Source organism: Camponotus floridanus, unplaced genomic scaffold (genome assembly GCF_003227725.1).
Source record: "Camponotus floridanus strain SB8 unplaced genomic scaffold, Cflo_v7.5 scaffold71, whole genome shotgun sequence".
In the NCBI taxonomy this organism is placed as follows: domain Eukaryota; kingdom Metazoa; phylum Arthropoda; class Insecta; order Hymenoptera; family Formicidae; genus Camponotus; species Camponotus floridanus.
Window position 1 is genome coordinate 185,228 of NW_020229840.1, and position 13,374 is coordinate 198,601.

The following is a 13,374-nucleotide window of genomic DNA, read 5'->3' on the forward strand; positions in this document are numbered from 1 at the left end:
TCCGGAAAGAATGTGTGTACTACATATATTTGACTGTATCTCCAGAGTGTATGTATATATGTATAAAAAGGGGATAAAATCCTATTACTGATTTACATATTTTTGAGGCAACCTGTATCAATATAAACATGAGAAATTTTATGTGATTGCTCGATACTATACAATGGTAAATCACAAAATTTTCGAAAGTATTTTCCTATTTGAATACACCACCCCGTTTATTAAATCGCATTGAATCGTATTCCACGCGTACTCTACATATTTCTTCGCGCTCATCCTATTCGTGATTCTCTAATGGAGGACTAATTTGTTGATGATATACGGTGATCAAAATAATATTTTGTTCGCTCGCCGATAAACAATATTTCTTAATTCATCATCGTCGCGATATCCAAAAAAATAAAGCGGATGACGAGCAACAAAACGGATCGATAAATCAGGTGAGATTGAATCTTTTTAATCGCGTAAGAAAATTAGGAATGATATACAAATAATGTACCATTCGCACGTGTCATATAAAAACCACGGTGTTTATATATATATATATATATATATAAAAAAAAAAAAAAAAAAAAAAAAGATCGAATATATATGTCGCCGAATGTGTGCATTTTATGCGCGTTTTATCGCAATAATTATAATAATACATTTGAGTCACGGACTTACGTGCGTTGATAAAACTGCGCTTGAAAAGAAAATGCATCGAGAACAGGAATACGGTTTCGTATCGATAAATTTGAGAGTGTTGGAGAAAGGTCCTCGGTATTATTTTATTAAACAAACAAAGGGTTCCACGGTTTTCATTTTTTTGCCTTTGCTACACTGGTTTCCTATGCGCATTTACTATCAGTCCATCGTATATATCGCAACGATTCGCTCATTTCCGAGTAGAACATAAGAACATAACATAAAATCAACAAGTGAGGAATATCAAAGAAAAATTAATATATTGATCAATACGATAAAAATTAATCATTTTTTTTATAGAATTTCCAAATAAAAAAACTGAGATCCATGTGACTAATAATTCATATCGTGTCCATATTTGTTAAAAAGACACGTGAATAATATCTAAATAAACAAGTAATTGTAAAGGACAATAAACGATTTTGTGCACGACTAATGAAACAAGCATATCGTTCCGGCATATAAGCCTTTATATTCGCTTTACATTTCTATGTCTGGTCACAACTACAGAAAAATATTAACAATACAAGAGCACCTTATATCGATTATCCTATCTCTCTTTCGAATTAATATCTTAGACACGAAATGATTCTATATGATTCTCACAATATAAAGAACGAATTGAAAACACGACGCTTCACAAATTGATTTTTTGCAATTTAATTATTTATTGCCGTTTCTTTATGAAAACGATGTACTAAGAAACATTCATCTACATGTGCATATATTTGAGAAACAACAATAGGAAAAATGTATGAAACGGACCAGAACGTAAACACTGCATTTTATTAATACTTAGATGGTTCATTAATGCGCCTGTTTACTTTTTTCCTTTTTTCTTCTTTCTTTAATGAACTTCAAGCCCAAACAGCGGAGAACGTAGTCAGACAAGTTGAAGACAAGGAAACAGGTGATCGTTGTTTTGTGTTCAAAAGTGAATGAGGAAGGAAAATAATAGAAGATCCATGAAGAATAAATTACAACGATTGAGTCAAAAAAACACAAAAATTGGAGTTGATATAATTTTGACGAGTTCAATTTCTGATATATAATAAACATAGAATTTATTTTTTCGCGTTATTAGTAATTTTCATACAAATTTGAACTCGGCAAAATTACATTAGTTTCAATCGTTGTTATCAATCAACTATCATCGATTAACTATCGTTATTTGCGATTTTCGGTGCTCAATGTCGCTCACTAGTTCGCCAGAATACGGTTCTCTTTAGACGAGTCTACTCATTTGATAGATTTATCGTTACAGTCCTCCTCTAACATGTACATCAACAACACAAACTCTCCTTACATAAAAATCTAAGGGTCGTGGTGATGATGCTGATTAGTCATTATCGGAGCGACTACGACATGATTTGTTATATGCTTAATCATTATCTGATCCACGAATAGCACTTACGTGAGTACATACATGTATATACATGCATGAATTCAAGCCGCTTCGATAATAAGACCTTAACGAAATATGTAATGTGTATGTGAAATATGTAATATGTATTTATATATGTATATTATATATTTATAGTTTTTTATTTATATATTTATATAGGCGAATCAATCGCACATAGAAAGATGTGGAGAATCTTCGTTACAGAAGATTTTCATCTGGAGTCCGATCGTGTGTGTATATATATGTACGGTATCCTTGTATGTATATATATATGTGTGTGTGTATTTGCATGTGTCAAAACACGACGGTTCGCTTATTTACAAGGTGTAAAACGCATTTCGTAATGTTTTCGGTCAAATTATGACGACAGTCGTCAAGTCTTTCGAATTTTGCGCTTATCTACCAGTTACTGCCTCGTCCCCGGCCTCTGAAACCACCGCCGCCTCGAAACTGCCCACCTCCGCGTTTCAGTCCTCTCGGCGAAAAGTTACCGGTTACAGGTCCGCGCGGACCTCTGTCCATCCACGGACCCCGTGGCGGTGGCCCACCCCTGAAACCTCTACTTCCTCTGGAAGGTGGAGGTGGCGGTCCACCTCGCCAGGGCGGGAAAGGCGCACCGATGCGCGGTCGAAAGTTCGGTCCGTCGTATTCGTATGGCATCATAGCGGGATGTGGTTCCGTATTAACGTGCGGCGAGGGACCGTTTGGTCCTAATGACTCGCTAGCACTTTGTGGACCGTTCGGCAAAAGAGTTCTCTTTTTAATGGAACTGCCTTCATCGTGGCTTTGTTCGTCGAAACTACCATTCGTCGATGGTCTTTTCAATTCGTTACCTGATGTAGACGAGCTCATCAACTCGTCTAACGGTTCGTTTTCCGTGAAGTTCACTTCTTGTCCCTGATCGATCGGCTCGCACTTATCGATCGCACTTGTCTTCTCCGCAGGTTCGGAATGCTCGGCCGATTCTACGTGCTCCTCGTAGTCTGAAATAGGAACATATTGATTTTGTTGTTGCGGATCATCGTTGGCGCTGTCAGATGTTATCGCAATAACCGTCACTTGATTCATCGACGGTGGTGATTGGTCGTCCGATTTGACCACAGGTAGTGCCTGTTGCTCGTGATCAGAGCCTGCTTGATAACCTTGTTGTTGCTGATTATGCTCAGATTCATGAGCACTCGGTGGATCGTGCAAAGTCCTCCGTGTCTGTGACATTGAAGGGTTTTGACAATTGTCGGAATCGCGTTCCGGCTCTGCTTGAGCATCCGTCATGTTGAGTGGTATATTGTTATCCTGATCGAAATCCGGCATACGAATTGGCATGCCTTCTTCGTCGAGGATTACGACGGTATCGGGTGGTTGCAGTAATAACGGTCGATTGTTGGTTAAGGTATCCGGTGATGATTGATGATGCTGCTGATCTTGCGATCTTGATTTACGATTGTTCGCCAAACTATTGCGTTGCTTCATATTGTGATCATCTGAATATCGATCGCGACGATTTCTCGGAAATCCACGCCCGTTGCCACGATTGCTCCGTTCATTTCTATGAAAGGATGAACTATCGCGTTGATGTTGATGATCCGACGACGAGTATCTGCGTCCTGAGGGTTCGTTCAAAAAATCCTGTTTGGGCCGAATAGAGTGTTCTCTGTCGCGATATTCAAAATCTTGCGGCTGATGAAAATCTTGCTGCGACTGATGAAGCTGATGAAACTCTTCGAGTTGATTCGAATGAAAGTCCTGTTGATTCGCCAAAAAATTAGGCGGCGGTAGTCTGTTTTGATGAAAATTCGGTTGATTCCGATGAAAATCCGACTGATTACGATGAGGAAATTCCACTTGCTCTTGTCGAAAACCACCCTGATTTTGGTGTTGAAATTGTTGTTGCGACAATGGCGGCAGTGGTGGCGGTCCTGAATGCATCAAATGCACATCTTGTACAAGCTGACCACCACGTGAGCTTGGTATCTGTCCGGCGGGAAGAGAAATTATACGCATATCCATATCAAGATGAGATGTGGTTGTTGATGGTGGCATGCCAACACGCATGTCGCGATCCTGCGATCTTAAGTCAACGAGAACTCTGCTTTTTGGCTTACTATCCGTTTCATCATCCGACATTTCCATATCAACACTCTCGACAATATCACCAGGTTGCACGCGTCGCCTAGATTATATATATTATATAAAAATTATATACAAGAGACAGAAAAAGAATATATAATTATACAAGAAATATGTCTATATACAGCTACGTGTAATATTACATTATATACAGAAGAAAAAGAAAGAGATGATATAACGAGACTCACCGATAATCCTGGTCACTCGTGGACCATAGATTATTGTTATTGGGCAAAGCAGGTAGCGAATCACCATGATTATGATTTGCCGGACTACCCGTTAAACTAATCAAATTACGATGATCTACATCTGCTGCCTTCATTAAGCGATACGGTAGCTGATTTTCGACATTCATTGGAATTGGAATTACTCTGTATAAATAATATAAATATAATGACTTTAATAATTTAAAAAAATCAAAATTATTATAATGAAGTAAAGGTCCGTTAAATAAAATCAATAAAAATTAAAAGGCTTCAGATAACGGTTATTACAATTTAATAAATCGAATTGGTTTATTAAATTGTAATAACCGTTCTATTTTTTGCATATTTTCATCACGTTGGTCCTTGAAGCCTTTTAACTAATTTAAAAAAAAAATCATGCCAATAATTCATCAATAATTAAAAATAGAATACTACAAGAAATTAACAATATATTACCTGTGATCCACATCTCCTGTGGTATTAAGAGATTCTTGTGGTTGCGACTCGTTGTATTCCACTGGTTCGGCAAAACCAGCTTTCTCATATATCGGCGGTGATTCGGGAGTCTCGGATAATATGTCATTCTTCGACCTCCCATTGCCTGGCCATGTGGGATCATTATTCGAGTCCCATCTGTCTCCATCGCGATCCATCCACGAACTCTTGTTTTTATCATCACATTCGCCAGGCCACGTAGGATTCATGCTGTTTTTTCCTGAACATGTAGCGAAATTCACTATATCAAACGGCATGTATTACCACGCAGCAATGGCAGAATCAACAATTACATTCATAGAGCATTGTCCATTTACCTTTTTCTTCCCATTTGGCTGATTCCTTGATGCTTTCATTCGGCGGCGTCCACGTAGGAAATTTCGGTGGCAATTTGTTGTAACAATTCTCGTCATCGAGAAAAATTGGTGGTGGTAAGGGAGGAGGTGGTAACGGATTAACTGCATTAGAATTAGCAGAATTATCAAAGGGACCAGTTATATTACTCTGACTGTTTTGACTCGAATACGGAGAAGGTGTGTGTGACTCAGTAGGCAGATTGCGAACCGACAATGGAGTACTGTGGCTCATCTGACAATTATTTAAACCAGCACCACCAAGAGGTGGCACATTTTGACTACCCATCATTCTTGAAATCACAGGCGTTACAGGAAGTTGTCCTAACGTAGGTGAGTTTCTATAGTTGGTGTGTTGAGGCGATTCTACTCGATTCTCAGAAATGTCCAAGCCCAGACCTGGTATTCGTCCCGGATCCGGTGTTTCATCAGAAGACGGAAGAACCGTTTTCAAAAAACTAGATATATTAAAGTCAGCACTGCTGTTTTCATTCTTCGATGGTCTCATATTAATCACTTCTATTGGTTTCGCCTAAAGATAAAAATTTAAAAACATGTACATGTTTTTAATACAATCTTGCAAATATACAATAAATAATTACCTCTAAAGATTCATTATACTGTTGAGCCATCCCAGGAGGTGTCGCGGATCTTTCATTAAATAAATTCCTCTAAAAAGGCAAGAAATATATTACATATCTACAACAATGTATCTAGTGCAATCATCAATCTTTCCATATTTTATAAAATAATATATTCATAATTAATGCTCTATCTCACCATAGTACCAAAATCCATATTTCCTCCTATAAAAGAGCGAAAATTGGTGAAGTCTGTTGACTCGTTGCCTTGTACCAAGTCAGGTGCAGGTACAGGTATAGGATCATATTCATGAGAATATGAACCATAAATAGTTGGTGGTGCTACGTCAATTATTCCCAATTGATTATTTGCCGCCTGAGACTCGTCTCCTGGAAGTTCTATATCGCTATCGGGACTCGGCGAGGGTGCGTTCACGTCTGGCGATGGTATTGGTGAGACGAATGTCGGTAGCAGTTCGTCCAATTTTTTCTTCAAATTTTTCACACGACTACCAAAATTCCGGTATGCCTATTCATAAAACAATGCATACTATATATGTATAACAAATTATTGGTATTTAAAATTCTTTTGCAAAATCTAATATTTACATTTGTCACTATTTTAACCTCCCCACGTTGAGTTTCATAAAACTGATCCGCTTGCTCCAATAACTCAATCACTTGTGTCCTTTCTCTAATCTCTGCTTCTAACGAACGAACATAATTTTCCACATTTCTCGCAACCAAATCTATTTCCTTCTCTGCATCTTCCATGCGCCTTCTATCCTTTAACGACGCACGTAACTCTTCTGCAGATTCTATATCAATGTTACTTTCCCGTAAGTCACGAAGTCTGGCATCGGTTGCTTGTTCCAGAGTCGCGCAAGATCTCATAGTAGAGATCAGCAAAGCGGCCTGAAACTCTTCGGATTGCGTAGTTGGCTGGGGTTCCAATTTCTTTTTTGGCGCAGCCGAAATTAAACCAGACAAATCAGCAAGAAACTCCTCATCATAGACTTGCCGTTGATCCCAAATCTTGAAGATTCTCAGTATACGATGCTTTACTTTCTCATCACGAACCATAGTTGTTGCACGTTGCAAAGTAGTGCCCCATGATTCCACAAATTCGAAATTCTTTCGTTTCGAATATTGAATAACATCATTCGCCAGGTAGAACAATGTGAGCCGGTGTTCAACTTTTACTGTTACGCATGAAAAAGAGAATAGATTTTACACATTTATATAAATTACACACCTCAAAATTAAAGCTTATCTAAACTAATCAAGTTATATGAAAACCACCATCTGACAAACGAGAAATTGACTTATCCAAGATTGATATACACAAGAGTAAAAATTGGAAAAGCTTATACGAGTTTACCTTTTTTCAAAACTTGCAACCAAGTGGCAACGATCTTTTTGTGATGCTGTCTTCTCTCCAGACACCACGAAGAGAGCCCTTGTATAGACTCCTGAGAGTCTTTCAGTGTATGGAGCCTTCGCTCGAAGAGCTCCACGTCGAAATCGCTGTTTGCCATCGCGAGGGTGTTACTCAATGATCATCAGTTCGCAGAAATCGGCGCAGCGCGTCACATTGTAACGTAAACCACCGCGAGGAACACGCGCGACGACGTTTCGGTGTATCATAGAAACCAAGTGTAGGAAGGTTTACCCGAGCAACCTAACCAAATCGCGCACCGTAGCAGGCGAGCGGTAAACACACGGTTAGGAACGGGGGCGAGGGGGGGACGACAACGGGGACCGGGGAGGGGGGGAAGGCGAGGGTTAGAGAGACCCGCGATGGCGCGCGACCACTTCACTGACTCGACTCCATCTTCGCTTCGCGTCGGCGGGACGCGAAAATAATCCCGCAGCACCCTGAATTCGAACAAATCCCCGTGGAACTCGCGAGCTGCGCGCTTCGTTCGGGCCGACTCGGGTCTCGACTCGAGGACGCCGAGATGAGCGACGACGGCGACGCGGGTATCGCATACGCGATCTGTCACAATTGACGTTTCACCGCGGCCGCGACTGTCGCGCGTGCGGCACGTCGACTTTTGCGCGTGAATACTTTTCAAAGTAACGCCTGCCAGTCGTGCGTCCCGACGTGCCGAGTGTGCGAGCGATCTTGAAAACAAGAGTCCGCCATCTTTTCGCTCAAAACACGACCGCGCAATGGCCGGCGCGAGGCGCGATAGCCCGATCCAGCGACGTAGACATTTCGAGCGTCCTACGCCATTGCGCACGCGATATTAATAATAATTTTTTTAGTCACGACAGAAGAACGAATAAATTTAACTATGAAAAGAAGTTGATAAGATAGACAAAGTCTATTTTTATATACCTTTTGTAAATTATTAATATGTATATTATTAACATCGATGATTTTTATTTCTGAAAAAATGCACATTTGAGAAAACTTCAATTTTTAAATAATATATTTTTTTTTGTATTATATGTATATATAAGTTTTTGTATTATATGTATTTGTATTATATGTATATATTATTGTATTGTATGTATATATTATTGAATTATATGTATATTATATGTATATATAAGTATTTTCAGTTAAATCCGCTATATATCTCTCCTTATTTATTCCCATCAAATGTAAAACAGGAAAATTATAACCTCTGTGAAGTTGGCCCTCTCAAATTTGAAGAAAATTATTAGAGTTCTGGATACTCCCCCCTTCCTCCCTCTATAGAGTTCTAGAGTTCCCAATCCATTTAAGAAAGAGTTCCGTAATTTAAGAGGGGGTTCTTTAGAACGTTGAAAATAAGGTGAACTTTGAGAATTTCTTTAAAATTAAAAATAAAATCGATCTTTCCAAAATTTTAACAACAAGTGATTACATGTCTAAACAATACAAAAAATATTTTTATTAAAAGATAATGATATTTATATTGAATTCTTTAATGATTATGGTTGTGCCTTCTGATCGAAGTTGCGAATTGGCGGGAAAAATGGAATTTCCAATTCTTGTCTGAAACCAGAGAGAAGACTGAGAGTGTCATGGCCTGCTTTTAGGTGATCCCTGAAAACGATACTTCCTCTATGAACATTGAAAACATGGACATGAACTACAAAGCCAATGTCCATGAATGTTCTCAGAGGGTAATATATAATGTGCACAATTTCTGGTTTTGTTCCGTGCTATGTGCACGAAATGCCGGTACAGCCGGTAGCACCAGTGCTGTATAACAATTAGATACTTATGTATGTAAATTGATATAGTAAATAAATTATTCAATCGCGAAAGATACTATAATATTTAAAGATGAAATAAATATTTTTCTTTAGTGCTTTATTTTTGTAAAGGTACTGTCATCATTAATTTTGTAAATAATTTTCAAAATATGAAGAGTTTAGAACTCTACGGGGAGCACCCAGAACTCTAATAATAATTTTTTTCAAATTTGAAGAATAAGGGGCTAATTTCATAGAGATGAAATTATCAATTTATAATTCTTTAAATATTCTTGTAGAGACAAACGCAACATTATGTGCTTTACAAAATAATAATAAAAATATATTTGATAAAAGCTTCATGTATCGCACAAGTATTTAGTATTTTGTATTTTGTATTTTTAGTATTTTGTATTTTTTTTCTAACTGCGTTTAGCAGAAAAAGCTGCTTTGCAATTGTTGTAAAATTTGTGAGCCTGATCGGTGTATGCTCTTAATTTTGACTGAATCTAAGAGCATACATCAATCAGATTCACGAATTTTGCAAACAAGTTTCACAACAGTTGCAAAGTAGCTTTTCCTTGAACGCAATCATTTTTACACAAGAGCTTATCAAACATTTGGACTGTGATTGGCACATACCAGCCAGATACTAGCGCTTCGTGCGGATAAGTGCCGTATATAACAAGTCCCTCCGAACTCCGAAGGTGGCCGATCTAGTATCTGGCCTGTCATTTGAGCGCGGATCGTGTCGAAGTCGAAGCGAGTGATATTAGTCGTTGCTACAAGCAAGAAATAATTGAAATAGCTTCGTCATTGCAATATCGCAATTTTTTTTATAAAGGATTAAAGTCCAACGGGCGCAAGTGTTTCAGCTCGTCGAGCAGCAAATCTCCGCCAGTTGTACAGCTGCTACGTCTACGTCGTCAATTTTTTACTTTCCCGTTCCTTCGCGATCTGAGACGCAGAAAGAAATCGCGTGACACTTTCGCCTGCGTTTGCTCTTATTCGGTAGAAATTCCTTGTGTGTATCCCTCGTATTCGTCGTGCATTTCGTGTTTCTCGGCCAGAAGGAGAAAGAAAAATAGTCAAGATGGTGCATAAGCCGAAGGTATACGTGATCGGTGTCGGGATGACCAAATTCGAGAAACCCGGTCGGAGAGAGGATTTCGATTATCCGCAAATGGCGAAGGAGGCTGTGACCAAGGCCTTACAGGATGCGCATATAAATTACGAAAATGTCCGAGCCGTCTGCGTTGGATACGTCTACGGTGACTCCACTAGTGGTCAAAGGGCGATCTACGAGGTCGGCCTCAGTGGATGTCCCATTTACAATGTCAACAACAATTGTTCAACCGGCTCCACCGCTCTCTATCTCGGCAAGCAAATTGTCGAGGCTGGGAATGCCGATTGCGTGCTAGCACTTGGATTCGAGAAGATGGAGCGTGGCTCATTGTCGGCGAAATACCTGGATCGTACAAATCCTATGGATAAACACGTTGAGCTGATGGCAGATATTGCAGGTGAGTTATAGGTTCCTAAAAAGTAAAGTAGCATAATACTTGATAATTTATGTATTTCACGTTTGATTGTAGGTATTTCCAATGATCCCATGACTGCTCAACTTTTTGGTAATGCTGGAATTGAACATATGCAAAAATATGGCACAAAGCCTGAACATTTTGCAAAGATTGCATATAAAAATCATTTGCACTCTGTAAACAATCCCTACTCGCAATTTCAAAAAAAGTATACTTATGAGGAGATAGTGAATTCTCCAAAAGTATTTGGACCGTTGACAAAGCTCCAATGTTGTCCTACTTCTGATGGTGCAGCAGCTGTCGTTCTGGCTAATGAGGAGTTTGTTCGAAAATATCATTTAGAGTCGCAAGCTGTTGAAATTCTAGCTATGGAAATGACCACTGATAAACCTTCAACGTTTACCACTCGATCGTGCTTGAATATTATCGGGTACGTAATAGAAACGATTCAATATTAATTTAATGAAAACACTTGACATTCTAAGTAGCATGACAAATAATAAGTTCTACTAATTTGCAATTATAATATTTTATAGGTATGACATGACAAAAAATGCAGCTGACAAAGTTTTTGCATCGACCAATTACAAACCGAGCGATGTAGATGTGATAGAGTTACATGATTGCTTCTCCATAAATGAGTTGATTACTTATGAAGCTTTGGGATTGTGTCCTCCTGGACAGGGCGGCAAGATGGTGGACTCTGGAAACAACACCTATGGTGGCAAGTACGTCGTGAATCCTAGCGGAGGTTTAATCTCAAAGGGACATCCATTAGGTGCTACAGGATTAGCTCAATGCTCCGAACTTTGCTGGCAGCTTCGGGGCGAGGCCGGCAAGAGACAAGTGCAGGGCGCAAGATTGGCACTGCAACATAATATTGGTTTAGGCGGTGCGGTCATCGTAGGTCTTTATCGCTTAGGTTTTCCGAAACAGGCGTTAGTCAGGAAACACGTGAATATATCCGCTGACCCAAGCGTATTCAAAGCAAACGTATTGTTCAAGTTGCTGGCGATTGCGATGGAAGAGGACGAGGATGGTCTAATCGACAAAGTGCGCGGCATCTACGGATTTAAAGTTATAAATGGCCCCGGTGGTGCCGAAGGATATTGGGTCGTGGACGCTAAAACAGGCAAAGGAAAAGTCGAGTATAATAGTAAAATTAAACCCGAAGTTACATTTACGATTAGTGACACCGACATTGTCGACTTTATCTCTGGGAAATTGAATCCACAAAAAGCTTTCTTCCAAGGAAAAGTCAAGATTCAAGGAAACATGGGGCTCGCTATGAAATTGCCTGATTTGCAAAAACGTGCCGCTAAGAAAATTGATTTGCTTCGTTCAAAATTGTAAGATGTACGAAATGCGAAATTTGTTAAAATAACATGCGTATAATTGCGAAGCACAAAACATATCTTGTGTGCTTTATCTTTTCCACTCTATTTGGCTATCAAAACTGACAGTTTTTATCGAGAATTTCATATTCACGATCTGTAATTATATGGAATGTAATAATATGACACACCTGAATTTCCGATAAAACTTTAATCGGAATAAAGAGATAAGACAATCTTTTGTACATATTGATAGATACAAAGTTATTATTATGATACATTAATAATAAAATTATTTGAGCATTTTTATATGCTCGTATGCATGATATTTGCATGTAATAATCTCAGTACAATATATACATACAAATATATACAATCTCTGGGATATAATCAAGATATATAAGCATACATAAATTCTCTCTTTAATTCAACATTTTTATTTTGTAATATACCCATACAGCACAAAAAGGCCAAAAGACGTCTTAAAGACGTCTAAAGGACTTTAAGACGTCTTTAAGTAGTCTTTTAGATGTCTTTTGGACATGTGTGCTGTCTGGGTATTTTTGAAATATGTATCTTATGTTGTGACAGATGAATATACATTAAGATAACATAATATTGCATACTTGTGCGAATTTGTAATAAATTTTAGAGAATTGCTCAAATAAAAATTAATTTTTCCAGAATTTTTGAAGATTGTACAGAGAGATGAAGAGAGAGAAAAAAAGTAACTTATATACTTCGAATTAAGATCAAATGCAAAGACTTCACATCTAGATACTGATTAGCCAATATAAATGTATATGTGCTTTTAATTGTATAAATAATTTTTTATACTTTGTTTTTCAGCTCAATTATTCTCGAATTAGCTATGTATTGCAAGAAGTATAATATAATTGCAGTGTCATTCCTTAAGATGCACTTATATTTATCATGAACGCAGTTATATAAATGCATCATAAGCAATATAAATGAATTGATTTGTTAATTAAATTTCACTTGTTGTTCTAGATAATTTTTGTTCTAGATAATTTTGTTATTTTAGATAACTTTTTGAAAAACCTTTCGAGCAAAAAAATATTTTTCAAATATAAAATTTTATTTCATATATATATATATACGTTTCTATTAAATAGATAATTGAATTAACTAATGATACATATATTCTTCATATTTTTAAAATTTATTTACAATAATACATAAAAGAAATTTATATATATATATATATATATATATATATATATATATAAAATCTCTTTTACATTGTTATTGTAAAAAAGATTTTATATATGTATATATAATTTCTTTTATGTATTATTGTAAATAAATTTTTAAAATACGAAAGATCTCTGTATAAAAAAAGACACAATTATTTGTTTAATAATTGGTTGTATACAATCAAATATTTTTTTACAACTAACGACTTATGTTAAGATAGAATAATTAGTTGTCA

The 13,374-nt window shown here is 37.4% G+C and overlaps 2 protein-coding genes across 3 annotated transcripts; one reads left to right on the forward strand and one right to left on the reverse strand.

The window, feature by feature from the left end:
* Positions 1–1,285: 1,285 nt before the first annotated feature.
* LOC105251225 lies at positions 1,286–8,100 on the reverse strand. Of its 2 annotated transcripts, none has more exons than XM_011257856.3 (8): positions 7,236–8,100; positions 6,464–7,056; positions 6,054–6,383; positions 5,876–5,944; positions 5,238–5,805; positions 4,882–5,140; positions 4,408–4,590; positions 1,286–4,262 (listed from the first exon to the last, which is right to left on the reverse strand). In XM_011257856.3, the coding sequence occupies exons 1-8, from the start codon at positions 7,390–7,392 to the stop codon at positions 2,492–2,494; spliced, it is 3,930 nt and encodes a 1,309-aa protein (XP_011256158.1). In that variant the 5' UTR covers positions 7,393–8,100; the 3' UTR covers positions 1,286–2,491. The 2 variants fall into 2 exon arrangements, with proteins under 2 accessions (XP_011256158.1, XP_011256149.1); XM_011257847.3 differs by having other exon boundaries at positions 4,882–5,161.
* Positions 8,101–9,746: 1,646 nt separating this feature from the next.
* On the forward strand, positions 9,747–12,819 carry LOC105251216 (non-specific lipid-transfer protein). Its single transcript, XM_011257835.3, has 3 exons — positions 9,747–10,569; positions 10,642–11,017; positions 11,124–12,819. Exons 1-3 carry the CDS (start codon positions 10,140–10,142, stop codon positions 11,938–11,940), a joined length of 1,623 nt encoding a protein of 540 aa, XP_011256137.1. The 5' UTR covers positions 9,747–10,139; the 3' UTR covers positions 11,941–12,819.
* Positions 12,820–13,374: the final 555 nt, after the last annotated feature.

Coding starts and splice junctions, on each gene's coding strand:
- LOC105251216 (XM_011257835.3), top strand. CDS start 10,140: ATGGTGCATAAGCCGAAGGTATACGTGATCGGTGTCGGGATGACCAAA. Junction 10,570..10,641: donor GCTGATGGCAGATATTGCAG/GTGAGTTATAGG, acceptor GTTTGATTGTAG/GTATTTCCAATGATCCCATG. Junction 11,018..11,123: donor TCGTGCTTGAATATTATCGG/GTACGTAATAGA, acceptor AATATTTTATAG/GTATGACATGACAAAAAATG.
- LOC105251225 (XM_011257847.3), bottom strand. CDS start 7,392: ATGGCAAACAGCGATTTCGACGTGGAGCTCTTCGAGCGAAGGCTCCAT. Junction 4,591..4,881: donor ACAGGAGATGTGGATCACAG/GTAATATATTGT, acceptor TTATTTATACAG/AGTAATTCCAATTCCAATGA. Junction 4,263..4,407: donor ACGAGTGACCAGGATTATCG/GTGAGTCTCGTT, acceptor TATATAATCTAG/GCGACGCGTGCAACCTGGTG.